Source organism: Urtica dioica, chromosome 5 (assembly GCF_054948205.1).
Source record: "Urtica dioica subsp. dioica isolate 48M chromosome 5, U.dioica_male_clone48M_v1_H2, whole genome shotgun sequence".
NCBI lineage: Eukaryota > Viridiplantae > Streptophyta > Magnoliopsida > Rosales > Urticaceae > Urtica > Urtica dioica.
In genome coordinates, this window is record NC_142760.1 from 34,662,823 (window position 1) to 34,684,905 (window position 22,083).

The 22,083-nt window shown below is 36.7% G+C and overlaps 2 protein-coding genes across 3 annotated transcripts; both read right to left on the minus strand.

Moving 5' to 3' along the window:
• Window positions 1-4,357: 4,357 nt before the first annotated feature.
• LOC149398069 (disease resistance protein RPM1-like) lies at window positions 4,358-11,447 on the minus strand. Of its 2 annotated transcripts, XM_089616088.1 has the most exons (3): window positions 10,293-11,447; window positions 5,830-7,647; window positions 4,358-4,447 (listed from the first exon to the last, which is right to left on the minus strand). In XM_089616088.1, the coding sequence occupies exons 1-2, from the start codon at window positions 11,102-11,104 to the stop codon at window positions 5,835-5,837; spliced, it is 2,625 nt and encodes an 874-aa protein (XP_089472214.1). In that variant the 5' UTR covers window positions 11,105-11,447; the 3' UTR covers window positions 4,358-4,447; window positions 5,830-5,834. The 2 variants fall into 2 exon arrangements, with proteins under 2 accessions (XP_089472214.1, XP_089472213.1); XM_089616087.1 differs by lacking the exon at window positions 4,358-4,447 and having other exon boundaries at window positions 5,712-7,647.
• Window positions 11,448-21,123: 9,676 nt separating this feature from the next.
• On the minus strand, window positions 21,124-21,611 carry LOC149398070 (phosphatidylinositol 3,4,5-trisphosphate 3-phosphatase and protein-tyrosine-phosphatase PTEN2A-like). Its single transcript, XM_089614441.1, has 3 exons — window positions 21,377-21,611; window positions 21,235-21,326; window positions 21,124-21,147 (listed from the first exon to the last, which is right to left on the minus strand). The coding sequence occupies exons 1-3, from the start codon at window positions 21,609-21,611 to the stop codon at window positions 21,124-21,126; spliced, it is 351 nt and encodes a 116-aa protein (XP_089470567.1).
• Window positions 21,612-22,083: the final 472 nt, after the last annotated feature.

Below are 22,083 nucleotides of genomic sequence, written 5' to 3' on the forward strand. Positions count from 1 at the left end.
CCTTATAGACGTCTTTAGTGCATCTCAAGAGATAGCTTTCGTGCACCTCGTGGGAGGCTTAGCACACTGAACATCTGTATTGGTGCTTCGTGTTGGTGTTTGAAGTGCGTCTTGTAGACGGCTTGTTGAGCTGCGTTGGCGTATTTTGTTACGTTGGGTAGAATAGCGCAAAGCGTACAAGCTACCGAACGGGCTTGCTTAGGCACTGTGGGCCAAGAAGCGTTCTTGCTTAGGCACTATGGGCCAAGAAGGGTCATCGCTTAGGCACTATAAGCCAAGAAGCGTCATTGATTAGGCACTATAAGCCAAGAAGCGTCATCGCGAGCCAGAGTAGCGTAAGGCGTACAAGCTATCGGACGGGGTCGCATAGGCACTGTGGGTCAAGAAGCGCAATTGCTTAGGTACTCTGGGCCAAGAAGTGTCATCGCGAGGCAAAGTAGCGCAAGACGTACAAACTACCGGACGAGATCGCTTAGACATTGTAGACCCAAGAAGCGCAATCGCTTAGGCACTCCGCGCCAAATATCGTCATCGCGAAGCAGAGTAGCGCTAGGTGTACAAGCTACCGGACGGGATCGCCTAGGCATTGTGAGCCGAGAAGCGCAATCGCTTGGCACTCTGGGCCAAAAAGTGTCATCGCGAGGCAGAGTAGCGCAAGACATACAAGCTACCGGAGGAAATCGTCTCAACCTTTATCCGTAAAATGGGGAACTAATTTTTATTTATGCAGATCTCAACCTAACTTCCATGGAGGAATCACAACGATCTTGTCCCAAGCCATAGATTTATTGAAAGGGGAAAAATAAAATAAAAGCCATAGAGATTTAGGTGACGATATTGAGGGGCGACGCATAGTTGTTATTTTCTTGGCGATTCACGGTGGCCAGTTAGCATGCGGGGGCGTCTACGTTGCTGATTATTTCGAGGAAAAAATCTTTCAGCTTTCCTACGGAATGAGGTCTTCGATTTTCCTCCTTAGGTGTTTGCATTCGGATGTCAAGTGATTGTGGTCCTTATGAAATGCACAGTATTTTGTCATGTCTCGATTTGAGACGAATCTCAGAGGCACGGGGTCGCAAAAAATTTTGTGTCTTAGAGTGAGGATTGTTTCAGGCTATGTGTTCAGCGGCGTGAAGTTCGCGTAGTTGAGAAACTTATCCCGCAGGTGGGCGTGAGCTATCTTCAAGCCTCATTCTCTTTCTTCGTGAGTTGTGACTATCAGATTCTTTCTTATCCCTCCGACTGTCATCTTGGGACTTTTGACTTTGAATGAAGTCTTCCAAGGACATGTATTTTTTTGCCCGAGTCGAGAGCTCGGCCATTGTTCAAGGCTCTTGCTTGACGATAGAGCTAAGAAAGTCTTCCGTTTGGAGCCCTTTGAGGATAGTCGCAATGACGTCTCCGTCTTCGAACAAGTCTACTTTGTTAGACTCCTTTGTGAATCTAGCCATGTATCCGTGGAGAGATTCTCCCTTTTTCTGCTTAAGGGATCGCAAATGAGTTTTTCCAAGCATTCTCTCGCGGGGGCCAGTGAAGCAAGTGAGGAAGGATCGTTGTAGCTCCTTGAACGAGTTAATTGACCAAGGCCTCAGGTTTTGGAACCATTTGAAGTTCAGTCCGCCTAGCGTGAGGCTGAATGTCTGGAACAAGATTGCCAACGTATGCCTATTCACGGCCATCCACATGCGATATTGTTAGATGTGGTGAATGTGGTAATTTTTTTCCCTCATAGCACGGGAGCTCCGATAGACGAAAGTCGACTGAGAACTCCTTTGCGACAATGCCAACCGTAAATGGGGAAGCTGTATGTTCTATCATTCACCGGAGCTCTTGGGTCATGTTTTGAATGGCCACGAGGTTGCGGACCTCCTTTCTGAAGTCATGGAGCATGCTAGGCACGTTTGCATATGGTAGGGGCACAGGGTGAGGTGTGTGGGGCACCCTGCCCTATCTCATTGAAGGCCTAGTCTATGGGGGTCGAATGGGGCGGACCGACATTATCTCGACTGAGTCCAATTGTCGTCTGCACGACCCTGTTTTCAAGGGGAAGCTGATTTCCCTAGCTTCTTTGACGGGCGTCGAGGTGCTTCCTCAAGCCGCCTGTGTGGCAATGGGATAGTTCTCGATTGTCATTTTATTGTTGCAAAGATGTGGCGTGCGGCCTTAGCCCAGTTCATCTGTGTTCCTGAGCGGGAGCGAGATGTTTGAGATGAATTTGTGGGGTTTTGGGATTCAAACCGAATAGGGTGCCTGTTGCCACCTTCCCCAATGTCGAGGATGTCGTTATTGAGATCCCGAATGTTGGGGTCGGGAATGTCATCGCTCTCGTTTGTGCTAGAGTGGTTGTGATCACCATCATCATCGTTTGTGCGAGCGTAGGTACGCTCGTCCTCGGGGCCCTCCGAGTGGGTGAAATTACGAGCCTGCCTCGCCAAACCGAGAAGGTTTTCGATTGTGGCTCTGTCATTCTCTTATCCCATGAGATGGTCCGTTAGTCGACGAGCGCTTTACTCAAGCTCAATGATGCGAAAGTCCCGCAGGTCTTGCTCTAGGATCGGAGCTGCGATTCTGTTAAGAAGCAAGTCTTGATTACTCTGCGCAAGTCGGCGCAGATTATATCTGGCGCTTTCTGCGCCAAAGTTTGCGCCTCCCTTAGACGTGTTGGGATTCTGAGTTCCAAACATCGCGATCAAAGGGTTATACTTAAAGTTTTCTATTTTTCAAGTCGGAAAAGATTGATGTAGGAGCTCGTGAAGGTTTCTCGAGCCCCCTCTTTCTAGCGCCAAAATGTTGTCGCTGAAAATTGAACAACGTTAAAGACTTTTGGCGGGTTTAACCAAGGATGGACCAAGTGTTCGAGCTCGAGCCGGGTGTACGAAACTTGAAACTAACGAGGGTCACTCATCTAGTTCAAGAACGTTCTTCGTTCATCGCAAAGATTTGAGAAGAAGAAGAAGAAGAAGAAGAAGAAGAAGAAGAAAATAAGCTAGAAGGGCACATAGGCGGTGCCTCAAGTGCGCGCTCCGATGCTCAACATTAGTCTGATTGCTATGAGTGAGGTGCGAGTGCCATTATTCTCTGATAATTTGAGGAGATTTGTGCTCGATCAGAGTGAAATCAAGTGCGAAGAGTCCTCGACAGCGTTTCACGACTCTGGAATCGAGTAATTGTGTTTAGAATTGATTACCTCTTCCCTCTGGGTGAGAGGTCTATTTATAGATGCGTTGAGGGCTGAAGAAACCCCGAAAAGTTTGACTAATGTTATGCATTTAGTCGCTCAAGTAGTAAAGTCGTAAGAACGAGTCGATCACACGAGGACTATGCTTAACCGAAACAAAACTAGCTAGCAACGAATTGAATTCAAGAATAACAAGGATGATAATCAACTGAACTGCATAAATTCAATAAAACACAAAATAAACAATGTGTGAATGGATATGAGGAAGACAAAGGCAATGGCTTCGCTAAACTCTCTCTTCATTAATCACTCTCACGTAATATTGTTGCTAAATCTCTCTCGAGCATCTAACAACTTATGTCAATACCGGGTCTTTATCTCTCGATCTCAAACCATATAAATACGATAAGCATTACAAACAAGAGCGTTCACACGACTCCGTAGCAGCCTAGCTATTTCTGGCATATGAATAGACTACACATATCTAATTCTTATGCACGATTATCTAATCCGCTCTCGAGCAACTAAATAATCCTAAAAAATAAAGAATAAGATCGTGAATCTCACACAAGCATTAAGCACATAATTAAATAAAGCGATGGAGAGGATTAACAAAAAAAATAATTCATTCAAATAGACATGAATCCACAACCATAATTGTGAAAAGTTAAGCCATCACCCTTAAGAGGTCATGGCGTTGACAGAAACATAAAATCAAAATAAACAAAAGCAATCCATAATAATAAACCCAAAATAAATAAACATAAACGAAAGTTCCTCGCAGTTGTCGATTGACGACGAATGGTGGTCTTCTTCTCTGGTTGCCTCTTCTCTCCCAACTAGCCAAACAACTATTGAAAACCTAAAAATAAAACCTAAATCCCTTGTTTTCAGAGTCTAATTTGTAATTATGTGGTTTAGGGTACATTTTCATATCAATTAGGACCATTGGATATGATCCAACGGTGAAAAACTCTAAAATTTCATGAAATCAGATTGTTGGAATTACGCCTCGCACGACGCGTAAAGGATGCTGCGCGGCGCGCAATACACCTGGCGCGGCGCGCTCATTCTGTGCCGATTGTGCACGTAATGCGCGAAAGCTTATGAGATGGGATTGTGCGTCTGCCCAGCGCACAACCTTCGATGTCTTCGTTTTTGTCTTTTTTGACCCGTCTAACATCTTGCATTGACTTTAAGCCCCCGATCAATCCATAACTTCACGAACTGCTCCAACGTCAACCTTAACGCTCATAATCGCTCCCAAGTCTGTCAAACACTCATAAACATATTAAAACAATAATAATCACTCAATAACACGTTAGAATCAAGTTCGGAATCGGGTTCTAATCACGTCCAAAATTCTCTTATCATCAAGTCACAAGGAATTTAATACTTTCGAAAATGACCGACAACAGTTAGAATATCACCATCTATGTCAACATTGTTGACATAGATTGTGGTATTTTGGGCCAAATTAGTTTTTTGATGGAAAGTGGGAAAATGTTATGAAATTGGTGTCAAATAGGGCAATTTCTCATTTTTGTACGCCAGTTACGATCTATATCCCACTACATGAATTTGTAAATTTGTATTCTATTATTTTTACACTGTGTGTGAGATTAGGATTGCACTAACAAATAAGTTTGTGTAGCACTTGGCTCATAAATCTCATATAACTACGTCGAAGAATTTATGAAGATTTAAGACCGTAAGAATGGTACAATTATTTCCAATGGTTTGTATTCGCATTCCACACAATTTATTGTAATTAAGATATAAACTAAACCATTGTGAAAATGTGACCTATAAGTACAACAAATTTGATCAACGTCCCATGTAAGTAATGATACTCTTCCTATATCTATACATATAAACTAGTCTGAAAAGCAATAAAAAAAATTATAACAAGTTCGGTTTAATTAGATATTCTAAGTAGAATAACTATAACCGAACCATTTATGTTTTTTTGAAGCACATTTTGTTTTCGGTTCTCAATTTTGAACTTAAGTTGACTCTTCAATTTTCAATTTTGACGTTTGTTTGTTGTTCTTCTAATCATTTATGCTACTTCAGCAACTACAAGTACATATATATAGTATCAATACCCAACTTATTCACTATTAAAAAAAATTAATCAACAAACTAGTATATATTTAATTTTTTATAGCACGTTTTGTTTTCGGTTCTCAATTTTGAGCTTAAGTTGACTCTTCAATTTTGATGTTTGCTGTTCTTCTACTTATTTATGCTACTTAAGCAATTACTAGTACATAGTATCAATACTCTACTTATTCACGATTAAAAAAAAACTATATTTTAATCAACAAACTAGTTCATATATAGGTGTCTCAAATATATACCATGTATTATAAGCAAACCAAATAAAACAAACATGATTTCGATGTCAATCGATACCCAAATAATTAAATCACCAACAAGACACATTCACTGATAAACAATATGTCTCTTAAAGATGAAACCAACACAAAATAAAAAAGACCATAGTCATTAACATTACATACATGATTATATATAATTGTATTTAGAAATTAATAACATTGTACCTTTTAAAAAAAGAAATTAATAACATTGTACAAGCATCTTTGATATTGACACGATTAAAAGATATGTTTCTCATTAGCTCTAACCTCATTTATGTTCTTAAGGTGTTCGACTGAGGCAAACCTTCCAGCTGTGAGCATTCACTAATCATAAGCCGTTCGAGGGCTGGCAATGCTCCTTGTTCAATTATAACTTCCTTAAGATCGTCTAACCCGACCAAGGTAAGCCTTTTGAGCTTCATGAAGCCTCCCACCTCAAACCGTAGTACTTGTCCTTGAAAAGCGTTGTGTTCTATTTGGAGAGTCTCCAAATTTGGCAAGCCTTTAAGGGGTTCAATTGCGTCATAGGTGACTAGTCCCGACAACCTAAGACATAACCCTCGTAGATTACAAAGCTTTAAGATCCACGTTGGAAGCTTATCCAGTTGACCGACCAAGATGAGATCTCGGAGATTTAGAGGTGGAGACGAAATATGTTGTAGATTTAGAACATTGTTGTTACCGATCGAGCGTATAAACAAACGTTGAAGGTAGTTCATTTTCTCAATTGCGGTGCAAAGATCATCCCCAAATTCCTTCTTTACGCTATCGATGTTCAACCATCTCAATTTTCTCAACTTATTCAAGTCTTTAAATACAGAGTTTTCCCCGAGATGCGAGTCCACCCATGTGAGTGTTTGTAAGTCCTCCATTTCTCCAAAACCTTCTGGAAATCTCACCCCGATAGTGGATTTGAAACCACTCTTTGGGTCTATATAGCGAGTATCAGCCAATACATGTCGAAGATGCTTAAGCTTGATAATCTCCTTTGGCAATGCAACAATCCATGTTTCTCTAACGTCCAATGAATAGAGATTATGCAGCTTGCCAATGGACTTGGGCAGTGACTTTAAGTTTGAATTTTTTAAACTTAAGTACTTCAAGTGAGACATTTCACCAAGCTCTCTTGGGAGATTTTCGATCCAAGATATCTGAGTGTCCATTACCTCCAGGAACCTAAAGCTCTTAAACAAATTGTCAACAATCGATTCAGTCAATTGATAACCATGGGCACTGGATAAGATGAATGACCTGATATTGGAGCTTTTGACTTTCTCTATAGTGTGTTCGGTGTCGCCTAAGATAGCCAAACGTCGATCATATCCAAGAAACTCTGATGTCTTTGTGTTCCAACTTCGACAGAATCCCGAAGCCTCTGCCTTCACAAGGAGGATATCATGCATAAAATCATGGACACAAAAATGATTTCCAGTCCCAACAATCCTCCATGGTATAGACAAAACCAAGTTTCTTCTAACAAGCTCGTTCATGTATTCTTCGGCGACATCTTCCGCTATTTTGTCTCCTTTAGCTTTGACAAAACCCTCAGCGATCCATAACCGGTACAGTTTGTGGTCAGAGACTAAATAATCCTTGGGAAACATACATAAGTACATTAAACAAGGCCTGAGATAGTGAGGGATATCATTGTAACCTAGAGATAGGATTTTGTGTACACTTGTGAGCTCGGAATTATCATTATTATTTTCAACCGTACGAGTAAGGTCTTCGAGCACATTCTTCCACCCAGATATCTCTTTTGTCACCAATATGCCAGCTATAACTTCAATAACAAGAGGTAAGCCTTGACATTTTGTCACGATCTCTTTTGACAACGCCTTCAACTCATCAGGACAATTCCCTTGAAACTTGTACCGAAAAGCCTTTTTGCAAAACAACTCCCAAGCTAGAGGGAGCGACCAAGGTTTCAAGATTTCAACGTGGTGTGGTATTTGTTTACAATAGTCAAAGGCCTCTTCATTGCGTGTTGTGATTAGTACCCTACTTCCATTATTATTGTCAGGCAAAACTTTAATGAAATTCCATAAACTCTCATCCCAAACATCGTCGAATACAATCACGTACCTATGAAGAATTAAACATTAGATTAGTTGAGTAGGTATAGTAAGACAAGTTAAAATATGAAGATTTAGAGTGTTTATTCTAATTTTGTCATTCTGCTAAAAAAGAAAATCACATCAGCGTACCCATCAAGTTTTATTAAAATGATATGAATATATCTCGAACTTCTAGTAATGAAAAAACGCAAAGCCATTTTCTACAAATGTAATGTGTTTGTTTGCAACCCTAATCATTTTCATACCCTAAATTAGAGTTGTCAAAAGGGTCGAGTCGGTTCGGTCCAACCATTTTAAGTGCAAGAAGAAAGGCCCACGCCTTGTTACTTTGGGGTAGGGTTGGGCAATGCCTCAGAAAGAGGACTTGAGGCCCAACTCGAGATTAAGTACTCGACCCAGGTTGTGCAAGACTTGGGGGTCTATACCCCAGGCAAGCCAAACCCAAACCTAATTTGACATGATCATTTTTCAAAAAGGGTCGCACTCATTTTAAACCCTTAAAGAAAAGGCCGAGTCGGGCGACATGACCCGATCACATGTACCTAGCAAAGTCCAAGTAAAACATTTACTAATAATTTACAATCTACCTTATTACTGTTATTTTCACTTCTAGTTTCTATTTTAATATGAGAATTCAAATTCATAATTTTCACTAGGTATGATATAATCATGGACAAATAGATACAGAACACATTGGTATTCCATTTCGTTATGCTCTATAAAATGGTATCGGAATTTTGTTTTTATTTTTATTTTATTGTTAATATTTTGCTACGGTATTGATTTGTAATTTTTTTTTCTTCGATTTGAGGATAAGAAAGAAAATAGACAAGTTTCAAATATTAAATTAATGTTTATTTTTTTTTCTTTTAAATTCAAATGCATTTGATTAACTACTTGTTGATACACCTATCAATACACCTACTAACATCCTCAGATAAAGGACTTAAAAGGAGTAGCTATAATAGGTGTAATGTTGATATATACCATCTAGAGGAGGATGAATATCTATAACTTCGGCATTATTTAAGGTATTCCAAGTTCTTTTACTACTTGAAGTAACATTTAATTGATTAAATAGGTAATCTATGTTGTATTTATTACAATAATGAGAGAACCACGTGAATAAAAGAATATTAGTCTTAAAGTTTCTTAAATTTGAATACCATGTTGCTCTAATCTATACTTTTTTAGTACTTTCTAAATTACTTAAAGAACCATTCTCATTTCTTATCATTAAGATGGTCAAAGTAATCCTTTTTTTTAAACAATTTTTTGACTAATTTGGAATTTTGTGGTAATCATGTTAATATTACCATAGGTTTCCATTTGCAATCTAGTAGGAGATATTGATCGATGCTAGAGAATTAATTCTTACTTCATTATATTCACTTCTAGTTTCAATTTTAATATAAAAATTCAGATTCATAGTTTTCACTAGGTATGATATAGTAATGGACAAACGGATACAGAACACACTGATATTCTATTTCGTTCTGCTCTAAACTATGGTAGCGATTTTTTTTAACTGTTTATGGAACATAAATGTTTGATTTTGTTCCGCTATTGATTTGTAATTTTTTTTCTTTGATTTTAGGATATTTCTTAAAAAAAATTAACACAAGTTTCAAATATTAAATTAATGTCTATTTTGTTTTATTTTAAATTCATATGCATTTTATTAACTATTTGTAATTTAAGATATACCACTTATAAGTAGACCTAACCGGTGTCAAAATAATCGTCTCGTCGATATTTTATGTTGGGCTGATGTTTTATGTTGGGACCAAATTTATTATTATTATTAATTGTATATGTTTTATGTTGGCACCAAATTTATTATTATTAATAGTCTAGATAAAGAGCCACGTATATCAAATAATTAACAAACTAATCATATTTACACTTTTAGATTGTTATTTATCCAATTTTTAGTAAATATTTGGTAAATAGTCACGTCTACGTATTTACACCCGTACATTGACTAAAATACCATATTTTATAGTCAATTCACGAGTGTAAATATGTAAACGTGATTATTTACCAAATATTTACTAAATATTGACTAAATAAAAATTTAAAAGTGTAAATATGATTATCTAGCTAATCTATTTTTTTTTATAGACTAGACGAGAATAAATTATTTTGGTGCTGTGAAACTGTGATTATAGCTACTTGCAGTGACGGATCTAGGTGGAGGCCAGGATGGGCCAATGCCCCCCCTCAAGTTTTAAAAATTATTTTTTTAACCCCAAAATTTTATATTTTTTTTATAATTTTACCCCTAAATTTTACTAATAATTATATTTTTGACCCAAATTTGTAAGTTTTTTTTTCAATAATGCCCCTCCTAAAAAATATTTCTCAAATTTGCCCCCCCTTTATTGAAATCCTGCAATTTAATTGTTTATATATATACACAGATCAAAATGGAAAGTTTGAGGTGGATTTTTTTTTTCTTTTTAGTTCATAATAAAATGATCTATCTATCGAGATAGAGGCCAGACTAAAAACATTCCCTCAACTCAGTTAGTGTATCATATACATACATGTTTGTTAATAATTAGTTAAAGGGGTCATCTAAAACGTAGTCTTTTTTCGCAAAAATATCTTTAAAAAAAAAAAAATTATTTGCGCCTAAAATTGTGTTACCTCTTTGGCCGCAAGTAGTCTCTCACGCTACGAATCACTTCTCCCGTCAAAAAAGCACTTCTCGTCGGGTCCGTTTCTCCGACGGCCAAGATCTTATCCATAATTTCCCTCAGTACCATAACCAGATCGTACGGCCGAGAGACTGTGATCCACGCGCGGGCCGACTCGAAATACCTCGTCACCGCTTCGTCATCGAACACTCTCTTCGCCAGAGTCGTCTTTCCGATCCCTCCCTCACCGACGATACACACCGCCGTCAGCTCCGGCGAGCCTCCGACGAGCCTTGCCACCAGGTCGCTCTTCGCCGACTCGATTCCGACGATCTCCTCGTCCTCGGGGAACAGCGAGCCCAAACGCGGATCCACGTGGCGTCCTTCCCCGCCGTTGGATCCTCGCTCCAGAGGTTTTAGTCCGTAGCAGCTTTGGCCGATCTCTCTTATCTCCGTCAAACACCGCTTCGCCGCCCGGAGCTCGGATGCCAGGTGGCGGCGCGATAGCCAGCTGTCAACGAAGCCGGAGAATCCTGACCATCGGTTGGTGATGATCCGACGGTACTCATCGACGAAGATCTCCGATCGGCTCGCGGCGCGTCGGATCTGATTCGCCCACTCTCTCACGGCTTCGCCGCCGGCGATCTCATCACCTCTTCTGAGGGATTTTTCTTCGGCGTCTAGTAACAGAGGCTCGATCACTTCGAGCTCGCTCCTCAGGCTCTCGGCTTCGCGTTGGATCTCTGTCAGTGATTGTGATTCGCCGATCAGCGGCTCGATCGCGAGCTTCTCGATGATCGGTCCGAGGAACATATCGGCCATGATTGATCGGAGACGCGGAGATTTAGCTTATTATTAAATGAACTCTGTGATAAATTTTTGGTGAGATTTTTGGGGAGAGATAAATCTGCTGGTTGTCTGATTTGGTTTGATCCGAAAGAAATGTCATTCATTTCTGATCTGATATTTATGTTTTTTTTTTTTTGGTCTTCTTTTGCTAAAAGTCAATATGCGTGGTTCGCCAGCCATTATTGACCGCAGTGTAGAATCTGGGAATTGTTTTCCGATCGTATTGTCTTCATCTTATTTTTCACCTCTATTTTATCTATAACTAGTTTGTAAGCTGTGCCCGTGGCACAGCTTTTGTTTTATTTAATATTATATAAATTGTAAATTTGTTATTTAGATTAATTAAGAGGAATTGAAATTGTGAGATTAAGGACAAATGATCTGTAGGTAGTGTTTGGCAACGCTTTTTTTGACCGGTTTTTGTTTTTTGTAAAAACCAAACCGCAAGATTGGTGTTTGGTAAAACAGTTGTTGGTAAAAACTTGAAAAACGATTTTGCAAATTGTACTAATATTCGCAAAGCTAGGAAACTCAGCTTTCTGGAAAAGCGATTTTAGTTTCTCAACACAATTACTGTTATATCCTCGTTTTTTTTTAAATCCGGAAAATTATATCCTAAAAACACTCTAACAAATAGACTTGTTCTTAAGGCTCACGTACAAACCAAGTATGCAAAAAAGAAAAAGTAAACAAACATCTCCTAAAATTTCTAAACAGATTATAAAAAAATTCTCCTATATAGCGTAAGTGTATAAATAAATCAACAAATTTTATCAAAATCATTCAGAAAATACAGAGTTTCATATTAAACAAACGCTCTACACAACAGGGACGAGTTTGAAGCAGATCTCTCAACAACGCTCTACACAACGCTCTCAAGGTTAGTATTTTTTTGTTTGTTCTAAATAATCTTAGTAGTAGACATTAAAGTGTAAAAAACGAAGAAATAAAACAAACCTAGTTGTTATTCGTTATGAATATAAGTCTGTCAGTCCGGCCAGTCGTGCGCGGCGAGCTCAAGGCGTTTCTTCGCCCACTCGGTGTCTCCTGCTCCGCCGCCGACCTCTGCTCAGAAACCCCTAAACCCCCAGCTGAAAAACCTAAAAATCAAAATCACCTAACAAAATAATCAGATCAACGCAGATGATGAAAAACCTAAAGCTCAACCGAAATGAAGAAAAAAATCAAAGAACGGAATCAAATAATCGCTCGCTCGCTCGAACAATATAACCTAGAAATCGAAACCCCTAATCAAAAAAATCAGATGAACGTAGATGATGAAAAACCTAGAGCTAAACCGAAACGAAGAAAAAAAAATCAAAGACTCTCTCGCTCGACGGAATCGAACCAGAGAACCCAGAAGTCGCTCGCTCGCTCTCTCTCTCTCTCTCTCTCTCTCGCTCTCTCTAAAAATGTCGCGACTAGTAGGTGTCGAGAAAGAGAAAAGTTGTGAACCTCACCGACTGAACGAAAATAAATTGGGAAAAACTTTAACCCTGGTTAAGTAAGTGCACCGTTTGTATATCCCAAATTAACTCATCCGTATACATAAATATGTTATATCCCAAATTAACTCATCCGTATATATGTTATATCCCAAATTATTGTATTATTAATTTATTATTTATTAGTCAAAACAATAATATAATTCATTTGGTAGTAATATAATTATATAGATATAAATAAATTTTAAATGTATCTGCCCTATATCATTTGGTAGAAAGAAAAAAGTTGTATATTTTTCTTTCTTTATGGAATTTATGAATGTATTTTTTAATAGAGTAAAACTATTTTTTGCCAATCTTACTAGTTTATTTTCATAGCAATTACTTTGAGTGACCTATTTTCATTTAAAGCTTAGAAAATCCTTATGATTTTATTAACTGTATATATTAATTACGTCTGCCAATTTTTAATTAACAGCTTCAATTGATAGTTTTATTTACATTATATACATACATAATTCTCCATAATATTAATGCATAGCTCATTATTTTTCCTTCTTTTGTTTACCCTTTTTTTAAGTATATATTTTCTTTAATATTATGATGCTAAAATACGTGCGAAGATATTTATGTAGTACAAATAACTATTTGTTAAATATTGTTTTATTGCTTTAGTAAAAATTTATTTGAATTTAATGTATACTTGTAGATGACTGAAAATCAAGATACACGACCTCGAACAAAAGCAGTATGGGATAATGATGCGGTTGAAATCTTATGCGATGTCTGTATTGCGGAGATTGAAGCTGGAAATCGACCGGGAACAAGCTTCACCAAAGTTGGATGGGAGAATATGGTGAAAAATATTTCCGAGAAAACACAGAGGGGATACGATAAAGCTCAATTGAAAAATAAGCTGGAGTTACTGAAAGGTGAATGGAAGCTCTGGAAGCAATTGATCGGCAAAGAAACTGGCCTTGGATGGAATGATAACAATAATACTGTTGACGCAAGCGAAGAGTGGTGGCGTAGTAAAATAAAGGTTTGTATCGAAAATCAAATCAACTTACAAACTTAAAATTTATATTATAACTAAGATACCACTTTTTTGTAGGAGAATAAAAAATTCGGAAAATTTCGCAAAGAAGGCATTTCTCCCGATTTCGAAGATAAACTGGATACAATGTTCAAAGATATAGTTGCAACTGGAGCGTATGCATTTTCTTCTACAACTAACCCTCGTCATTACGGTGGTAGTGAGGCATTTCCTAGTGCTGACAACTTAGAAGAAAGAAGTGATGAATCGGAGGATCCTGTATGTCAGCCGAATCCTCAAAAGAGTTTGAATAATAACAACAAAAATCCCCTAGACATCCATAATTTTCCAAAGTTTAAAAAGGCTGGTGGACGGAGCAAAGTTAGTGGAGCGGCTAAATTAGCTTCTCAAATCGAGCGTCTTGTGAAGGCAACAGAAGAGCGTAGCGACACCGTATATGTAGTACGCAAAGAGATGCCTGGTACTAGTATCGCTGAAGTAATGGAAGTTGTTTTGTCATTGCCTGGTATTGTAATCGGAGATCCAACGTGGCTTTTTGCGACCAAACTATTTCAGAGTCGCGAGAAGAGAGAGATGTTTGCAACGATGAAAGATCCACATATTCAAAGTTGTTGGCTCACTTACGAGTATGGTCTACTTTATGGCTCTAATCCAGGAGCAGCTCCAAATATTTCGCGCGTTTGAATTTTTAATCAATTGTATTGAATAAGTGTTCTTATACGAGAACAACATTCATTGTTTTGCATTTGTTGTTTATTTTGTTTTGCTATAATAATCAAACAATACGAGAATGTTAGTCTCGTTTATATTCCTTGGTTACTTATTTTTTTTAGCAGAAATAATGTTTACATTGAATGTTATTTAATCTTATGATATCACATATTCGTTTTCAGGAACAAATGGATACCACATCAGATGATGAGTTCGACATTGTTGCTAAAAAGGAACATAACGAACACAGTGTTCTTATACGGAAAATTACTCATTTGATGCAAATTTATTATGATACATACATACATAAAGTTCCTTGTATGGATTCAAAAAAAACGGGGCATATTTTTCTTCAAGAGATATTGAGGGGAAACAGAATTCGGTGCCAACGACTGTTCAGAATGGAAAAAGAGGTTTTCACAAGTTTGTGCAATAACTTGGAAAGAAGTTACGATTTCAAAGGTTCAAGACATATGACAGCATTGGAGATTTTAGGAATGACTCTAATGATTCTAGGACATGGTCTAGGAAACCGATTAGTGCAAGAGATGTTTCAACATTCTGGTGAGACGATAAGTCGATATTTTTCGGAGACGTTGGATATATTATGTCTCATGGGAGCCGATGTCATAAAACCTTCTGATCCAGAATTTAAGAGTACTCCCAAAGAAATAGCAAACGATCCAAGATATATGCCACATTTTAAGGTATTATACTCATATTTTTGTTATTTATTTTCATCGATACTCTGTATAAATTAATTGAGATATTTGTTTTTTTTTTAGGATTGCATTGGTGCTATAGATGGTGTTCATGTTCCAGCTTCTTTACCTCAAGCAGATCAAATACCGTTTATCGGTAGAAAGAAGATTCCTACTCAAAATGTTATGGCTGTATGTGATTTCAATATGAAATTCACTTTTGTGTATGCTGGTTGGGAAGGTAGTGCTCATGATTCAAGGGTATTCTCTGCCGCTCTTCGTGATACTGAGATTAACTTTCCAAAACCTTCAGAAGGTATGACTTTTTTTTATTTATTTTTTTATTTATTTTTTATAGCTTTGTCTTGTATACAGTTTAAACTAAATCATTATATTCAACTTGATATGTCACAGGAAAGTATTATCTGGTTGACGCTGGTTATCCTAATTTGCCTGGATATCTTGGTCCGTATAAAGGTCAAACATACCATCTGGAGCATTTTCGTGCAAGAAGAACTCAACCTACTACAAGCAAAGAAATCTTTAATCGTGCACATTCTTCTCCGAGAAGCGTCATCGAGCGGAGCTTTGGAGTGTGGAAAAAAAGATGGAGAATCCTGAATGTTATGCCGAGTTATCCATTCAAAAATCAAGTAAAAATAGTTATCGCAACTATGGCACTGCATAACTATATTCGAATGCATGCAAGACAAGAGATGGATTTTGAAATATTCGACGAGACAGAGGGCGATGGCGAGGGGGATGAAAACGACACAACTGAAGATCAAGATGAAGATTGTCAGACTTCTTCGAGTAGTATGGACAACTTAAGAGATGAGATTGCTGCAAGTTTAGTAGAAACGATGAATTTGTAGTTTACATTTTTGTCAATAATTAAAAAACTTTATATTAAAAATAAAATAAATTTGTTTCGTCCATATTTTTCTAGTTTGTAATTATAATTCATATATATGCATATAAATAAGTATATAAATAATTATTATTTAATTTATAAGACCATGTCTATTTTAGTCTTTTGCCCATAATATATTTATTTTACCAAACGCTAAATCAGCTTTTGTTACCAGCAACAACTGTTTTATAAACAGTTTACCAAACACCTGTCAGTTTTAAAAAAAAAACAGTTTTTTTTAAAAACAGAAACTAAAAGCACTTTTTTAAAAAACAAAGCTATGTCAAACGGTGCCGTAATCTCAAAGCAAGAACATCAAGATAAACGAAAACTTTACAAAGATACAGACATACAAATACATAGAGTATACATACATGTATTATAAAGATACATATACATGCAAAGAGTATATGTAAATGTACAAAAGTGATTTATGCATGTACAACATGGATAGAGTTTATGTACGTCTTACACAAAAAGATATTCGTGAAAAAAAGTGTTTCTCAAAAAGTTACACAAAATGAGCATGTCTCCTTTTTGATAGTGTTGCCATTCTGTTTCTGTTTTTTTTTTTTTTTTTTCATATGCTTTTCAGGCGTATTTGGAAGTTGTGGGAGTAAAATGGATTATGTGGTCGTGGACAGTGACGGATCTAGGTGGGGGCCAGGGTGGGCCAATGCCCCCCCCTCAATTTTTGAAAATTATTTTTCTAACCCCAAATTTTTATATTTTTTATAATTTTACCCATAAATTTTATTAATAATTATGTTTTTGACCTAAATTTGTAAGTTTTTTTTCAATAATGCCCCTCCTAAAAAATATTTCTCAAATTTGCCCCCCCTTGATTGAAATCCTAGATCCGTCACTGGTTGTGGATGTTATTGAGTTTTTTTTTTTTTTTTTGCTTGCATGTCTGATACAGCTTTTATTTCTTTTGTTTGTATGTCTGTGGCAGTTGGAGAGTTGGTCAAAGGTATAGGTGTAGTTGCGACAAATATGACCACAAAATTTGGAGAGTTTAGATATGAAGTTTCAGTTTTCGTGGCTTTTAGGTAATTGTAAATTTCTTCTTCGGATGAGACTTTGACCAGTTCTCGTAATTTTTCTTGGTTGTGATTCTGAGAGTTATAAAAAAGATAAATTAGATATAGTTTGATGATAGTAAGAAGAAATATTTAAAAGAAATATTGTACTTGAAAGGTTAGATTCATGAAATCAGAGCTTGATTATGCGAATACTTTTTCTGAGTTATCGCCGAAAATAGTCGCAGATAATGATCCACTGGAGTCGGATATATTTACTTGAATTTTTGGCCTGTGATAAATGAGCAGGTTTATTTATGTTATTCAAAGTTAAGAGAATATCAGGGGAATGTGTGGTACCAGGGTATCGCTTTTGCTTCCAAAGTGTTGCAGAATGGACATTCAAATGTGGTGCCGATGGGTGTTCCTGTAGTTCTATGACATTTGTCACAGGTTGGATACCAAAATGGTTGACCAAAGTTGGTAACTTGAATTTTGCCTTTGATCCAGAAAGTTGCACTAGGACAAAAAACGTCATCCAGGCGACGATTGTCGCACCAAATACCTCATATGTCGCACCTAATATTCATATCCGGCCGGTGCGACATGTCGCACCAAATGTCGTACCGGATATGAAATCCTAAACCCAAAAAATTTCGGGGGAATATGCCTGACAACTTTAAATTTTAAAATTATTAGGTGCGAAAAAATCATATCCGGTGCGACATTGTCGCACCGGATACCACTAAACATTTGCGAAATATTTAGTCATCTGGCGGAGTATCCGGTGCGACATATCGCACCTAATATGGGCTTAGGTGCGACTATTAGGTGCGACATGTCGCACCTAATACCCTTCCGCACCAGAAATAAGAATTTGTAGTAGGTTGGTCGCTGTATAAATCTATTTTTAGTATGATGATAATGGTATAGGTTAATGTGAAATAGTAGGAGGAACATACCATGGTCATTATATTTTTGATATTCTTGACAAGAACTATGTGATCGGGAATTGGTAGCTGTAGAGGTATTGCAGAAGTTGTATAGCTCTTTGTGTTGAAAATATTGTCAGCTGCTAGAATATCTGTGGAATATAATTATTTTTAAGGCATAAGTATGCAAAATAGTACTGCAAATAATAAATAAGTAGAAATAAGTTAAAGTAGGAAGAGAGAATGATTACTGATATCGATATTTTTGTCCATATGAGGTTGGAGATCGGGGAATGTAGTAAAGTTGTATGAAGCTTCAATGATATTGTAGTTGTTTTCGTCGATTTCTTGAATGCTTGTTCGTGCATTAAAGGTCCATTGGAGTTCACCGTCGTGTGTTCGATATTCAGGTTTTGGTTCTTTTACAGCAGCGTTCGAAATCAAATACGTTTTTGTTATTTGGAGTCTGTTTTGGAAGGCGTTTATCACATCTGATCCAAAGATAATTGCACGAACTTTATTTCCCTAGATAAAAAAAATCGTTAGTAAAAATTAATTAACAGAATAAAATCATCTTAATAGTAGTACATACCTCGGGATCGATTAATATTGGAGTCTGGTATTTCGTGGAAGTACGAGCTGTGAGGGGTAAACTCTTTTCTGCAACCATAACCTTAGCAGTCCAATCAGTTTGGTCTTTAGCTATTTCAGGTATAAGATTATACCTAAATATATAATTGTAAAATACATAAGTATTAGTGAAAGAAATGCAATATTTTACTTGGGAAACGGAAATATGCACTTTAAAAAATTGTAAGCAAAAGATTTGTAAAAAAAAGTATATATAAAGAAAGAAAATAGTGAATATAAAGAATGTTAGGGAGAAAAATACTACATATAAACAAATAAAAGCTAGATGTGATTAAGGTTGAATGAAAATGAAATCTAAAATAGGCAATCCATCGGAAAAAATTAAATTATAAAGTTAATATTGAATACTAAAGCAGATGATATAGAAAGCAGGTCTTTTGTTAATGAATCTAGTTTTTTAGAAGTTTAGTCTAGGGTTTTCTTCTGCATGTGAGTATGCAATTAATGCTGCAAGTGAGTTAATTCGAATTACTTTTTCTCTAGGAAACATAACTGAGGTTGGATGAACATGAAAAAAAATTAGATATGCAAATTACTGTTGTGTGTGTATGATGAATTGAACTCGCCTTGAAATATCCATGTTGGCTTTTGGAAGTTGGAAGACTGGAATCTTGAAGGAGTGAAATGAAGTAAGAGTGGGAGAAAGTTAATTTGTAATCAAGGAAGCTGATGCAGACATGTGGCATTTATGAACAGGTGTCATCAAGTATGATAGATTTGGTGGCTGGAAAAGCATTATCGTTTGTAATATGAAGTGGAAAACTACATATGCCGATAAGTGGAATGCTCATTATGACTTTTCACTAACACCTAGTAATAAATTATAAGAGATTTTCCATTTAGCAATTCTTGTCTTGACATTTTCTAAAGTAAAGAAAAACAGTTATTTAATTAGCTGTGTGATATACTACACTAAGCTCTAACTTTCATAAAGGTTCAGCCTTTAACGTGACTAAGTAAAGGCTTATGATTGAATGCTACAATGGGAAACTTCTCAATCTTGAACTGCTGCTATTTTTTTCCGTAAAGCTAAAGGTCTATTTTCAATAGCATAGTGCAATAACTAGTGTATAATATGTATCAGATTCGTCATTATGACTTTCTCATGGAACATTCCAAACAGAATCAGCCTTTTAAATTATCATCCATCAAGTCATTTCAATAGCTACTTGAGCTCAACAATAAAGCCGGACTTAAGTTGAGAGATCCTAACTTAAAAGCCTACCATCAGCCAACTCACCTTTCCTTCAAACAATGATGCATCGTACAGCCTCTCCGAGCAAAGATTGTACACTTTATACTTCCACTTTACGTGTCAAAAGCAAGTTAAGGATGTAGCAATGTACAGAACAAATTCTTTACAGATTTGGCACAAAAAATATTATTTAAGTTAATCATGTCGACACAAATCATAAACAACGGAATTTTGTGATCCGATTTCACATTTTCTGAAATTTCCTAGTAGATTGAACCAGCTAATTCACTAAGCAAGTACAAGAGAAGTTTGACAGTTCAGTATTTCCTTAGACATTTAGACACATAAATGACATGTGCAAAAACATAGGCAACATATCATCTGTGATGAATTAATTCTTAAGCAAGGCTGAGGTATGGAGGCTCATAGACCATAAATAAATAAATTATGATGGGAAAAAGAAAAGGCTAACTATGATTGAAAGACTAAACATGAAATATATCATCAACAATCATCACAAGAAACCTTTGAACAAAAAAGACTGGTTAGTAAGACATAAAAAGCGCACCCCATTTCACAGGAGTCTTGAAAGTCATATGTTTTCCATTAATATGGTATCAACAAAAAGGAACTATTACCATGTGACGAGTTCAAAAAATCTAATGACTTCTTTCATTTCACGGGCATCTTGAAAGTCATATGTTTTCCATTAATATGATATCAACAAAAAGGAATTATTACCTTGTGATGAGTTTCAAAAAATTTAATGACTTCTTCCATGTGGTTTATGTAAAACCCCTGCACAGCACATTTCAATTTTATATATTACAAAAGGGTAAAAAACTAACATACAAAAGGAGAAGAAAGATTTTTTCATGCTAACTTCAACATATCCAAAAAACCCAGAGCTCATATCCCCAGCAGGGAAGCCCATAGCAATAATGTTCTCCGTGATGTATGACATACCCAAATCAAATCCTTCTTCCTAAACAGACAAAATCACAAATGTACAAACGAGGAAACTTTAGTTGGTTGGAACACAACTCATGAAAAATAAAACTAATGCAGTACGAGACCAATGACAGGGTTGGTACACTAATTTCAAAAGTCACATATAATATATTACATGTATATACATACATACGGAATTGGTGATTTTTTTTTACAATCGTGCAACTACTGAGGTTCTAATATATAATAAAATGGAAAAGGAGACAGACTTGACATTGCCATCATTGATTTTTATATAGAAATTTTTATACAAAATAATAGTGCTTAGATAAGTAATTCACGATCACGCAACACTAATTGGAAATACATATAGCTAGATAGTCATAGACTTTTTCTATATGTGAATCAATGTATTCAAGATACAAACCAGTAAAGTGGCTAATAGCAAGAAAAAAAATGTAAGTAAAAATGCACCCAAACCTGATACCGTCTTTTGTTCTGAGAAACAGCATGGCGAGCCTTAACCTGTACAGCCTTCACTGTACTCTTCGAAGAGTCAACTATTCCCTTTGTAATGGTTCCAAATAGACCAGGTTGTACATCTGCTGATGACCCATCTGAAACCTCGGTTGGAGAAGGAGATTTCAGAGACAAACGGAGTCCTAACTTGTGAAACGGGAAAAGGTTGATTTCCCTGAATTTTCAGTCGCTGATCCTTCTTGTGTCCCTCCGAACCCCAATGGCTGAGGAATTTTCAAACTCTTGGCCCATGAGGAGAGCTTAGATAGGGCTGCCTGCGAAGTTTCATTTGCGACAGAATTTGAAGCAGCCCCAGAAGGAGGTTGGGCCTCGGCTGCTTTCACTGGAGGTGAAGTTGATGTATCAGAAGAATCTTTATCCATTACACAACCCCAGAGGTCGTGACGTAAATTGGTGAAATTGGTGATCCATTTTTAGCACTTTTTTTAGTAATACTAAATGAGCGTATCAAAATGGTATCCGCCAAGAATACGAGATGCAAAAAGGTTTAATCTCCTACTTATTTTACAGAAACAACAATACTATTAATAAACATACACACACACACACACATATATAATCTAATTGTGTACATATAAGACGAAATAGAGATTAAGTAATCTACCAAACGTGGAGTGCATAGCTTGACGGAATATATATCCAGTAAATAATACTTGCACATGGTTTGCTGAAGAAAAGTCATCAGATAAATTAAGAGAAAGAAAAGAAATTAATTATAGGAAAGAACATGTAAAGATTAAGTATTAGTATCAATTAATGGAGTCATGTATAAGCCAAAATGCATTATAGTTATTAAGTAGTTCAAGGAAGTGACTGTTGTTCAAGGAATTCTCT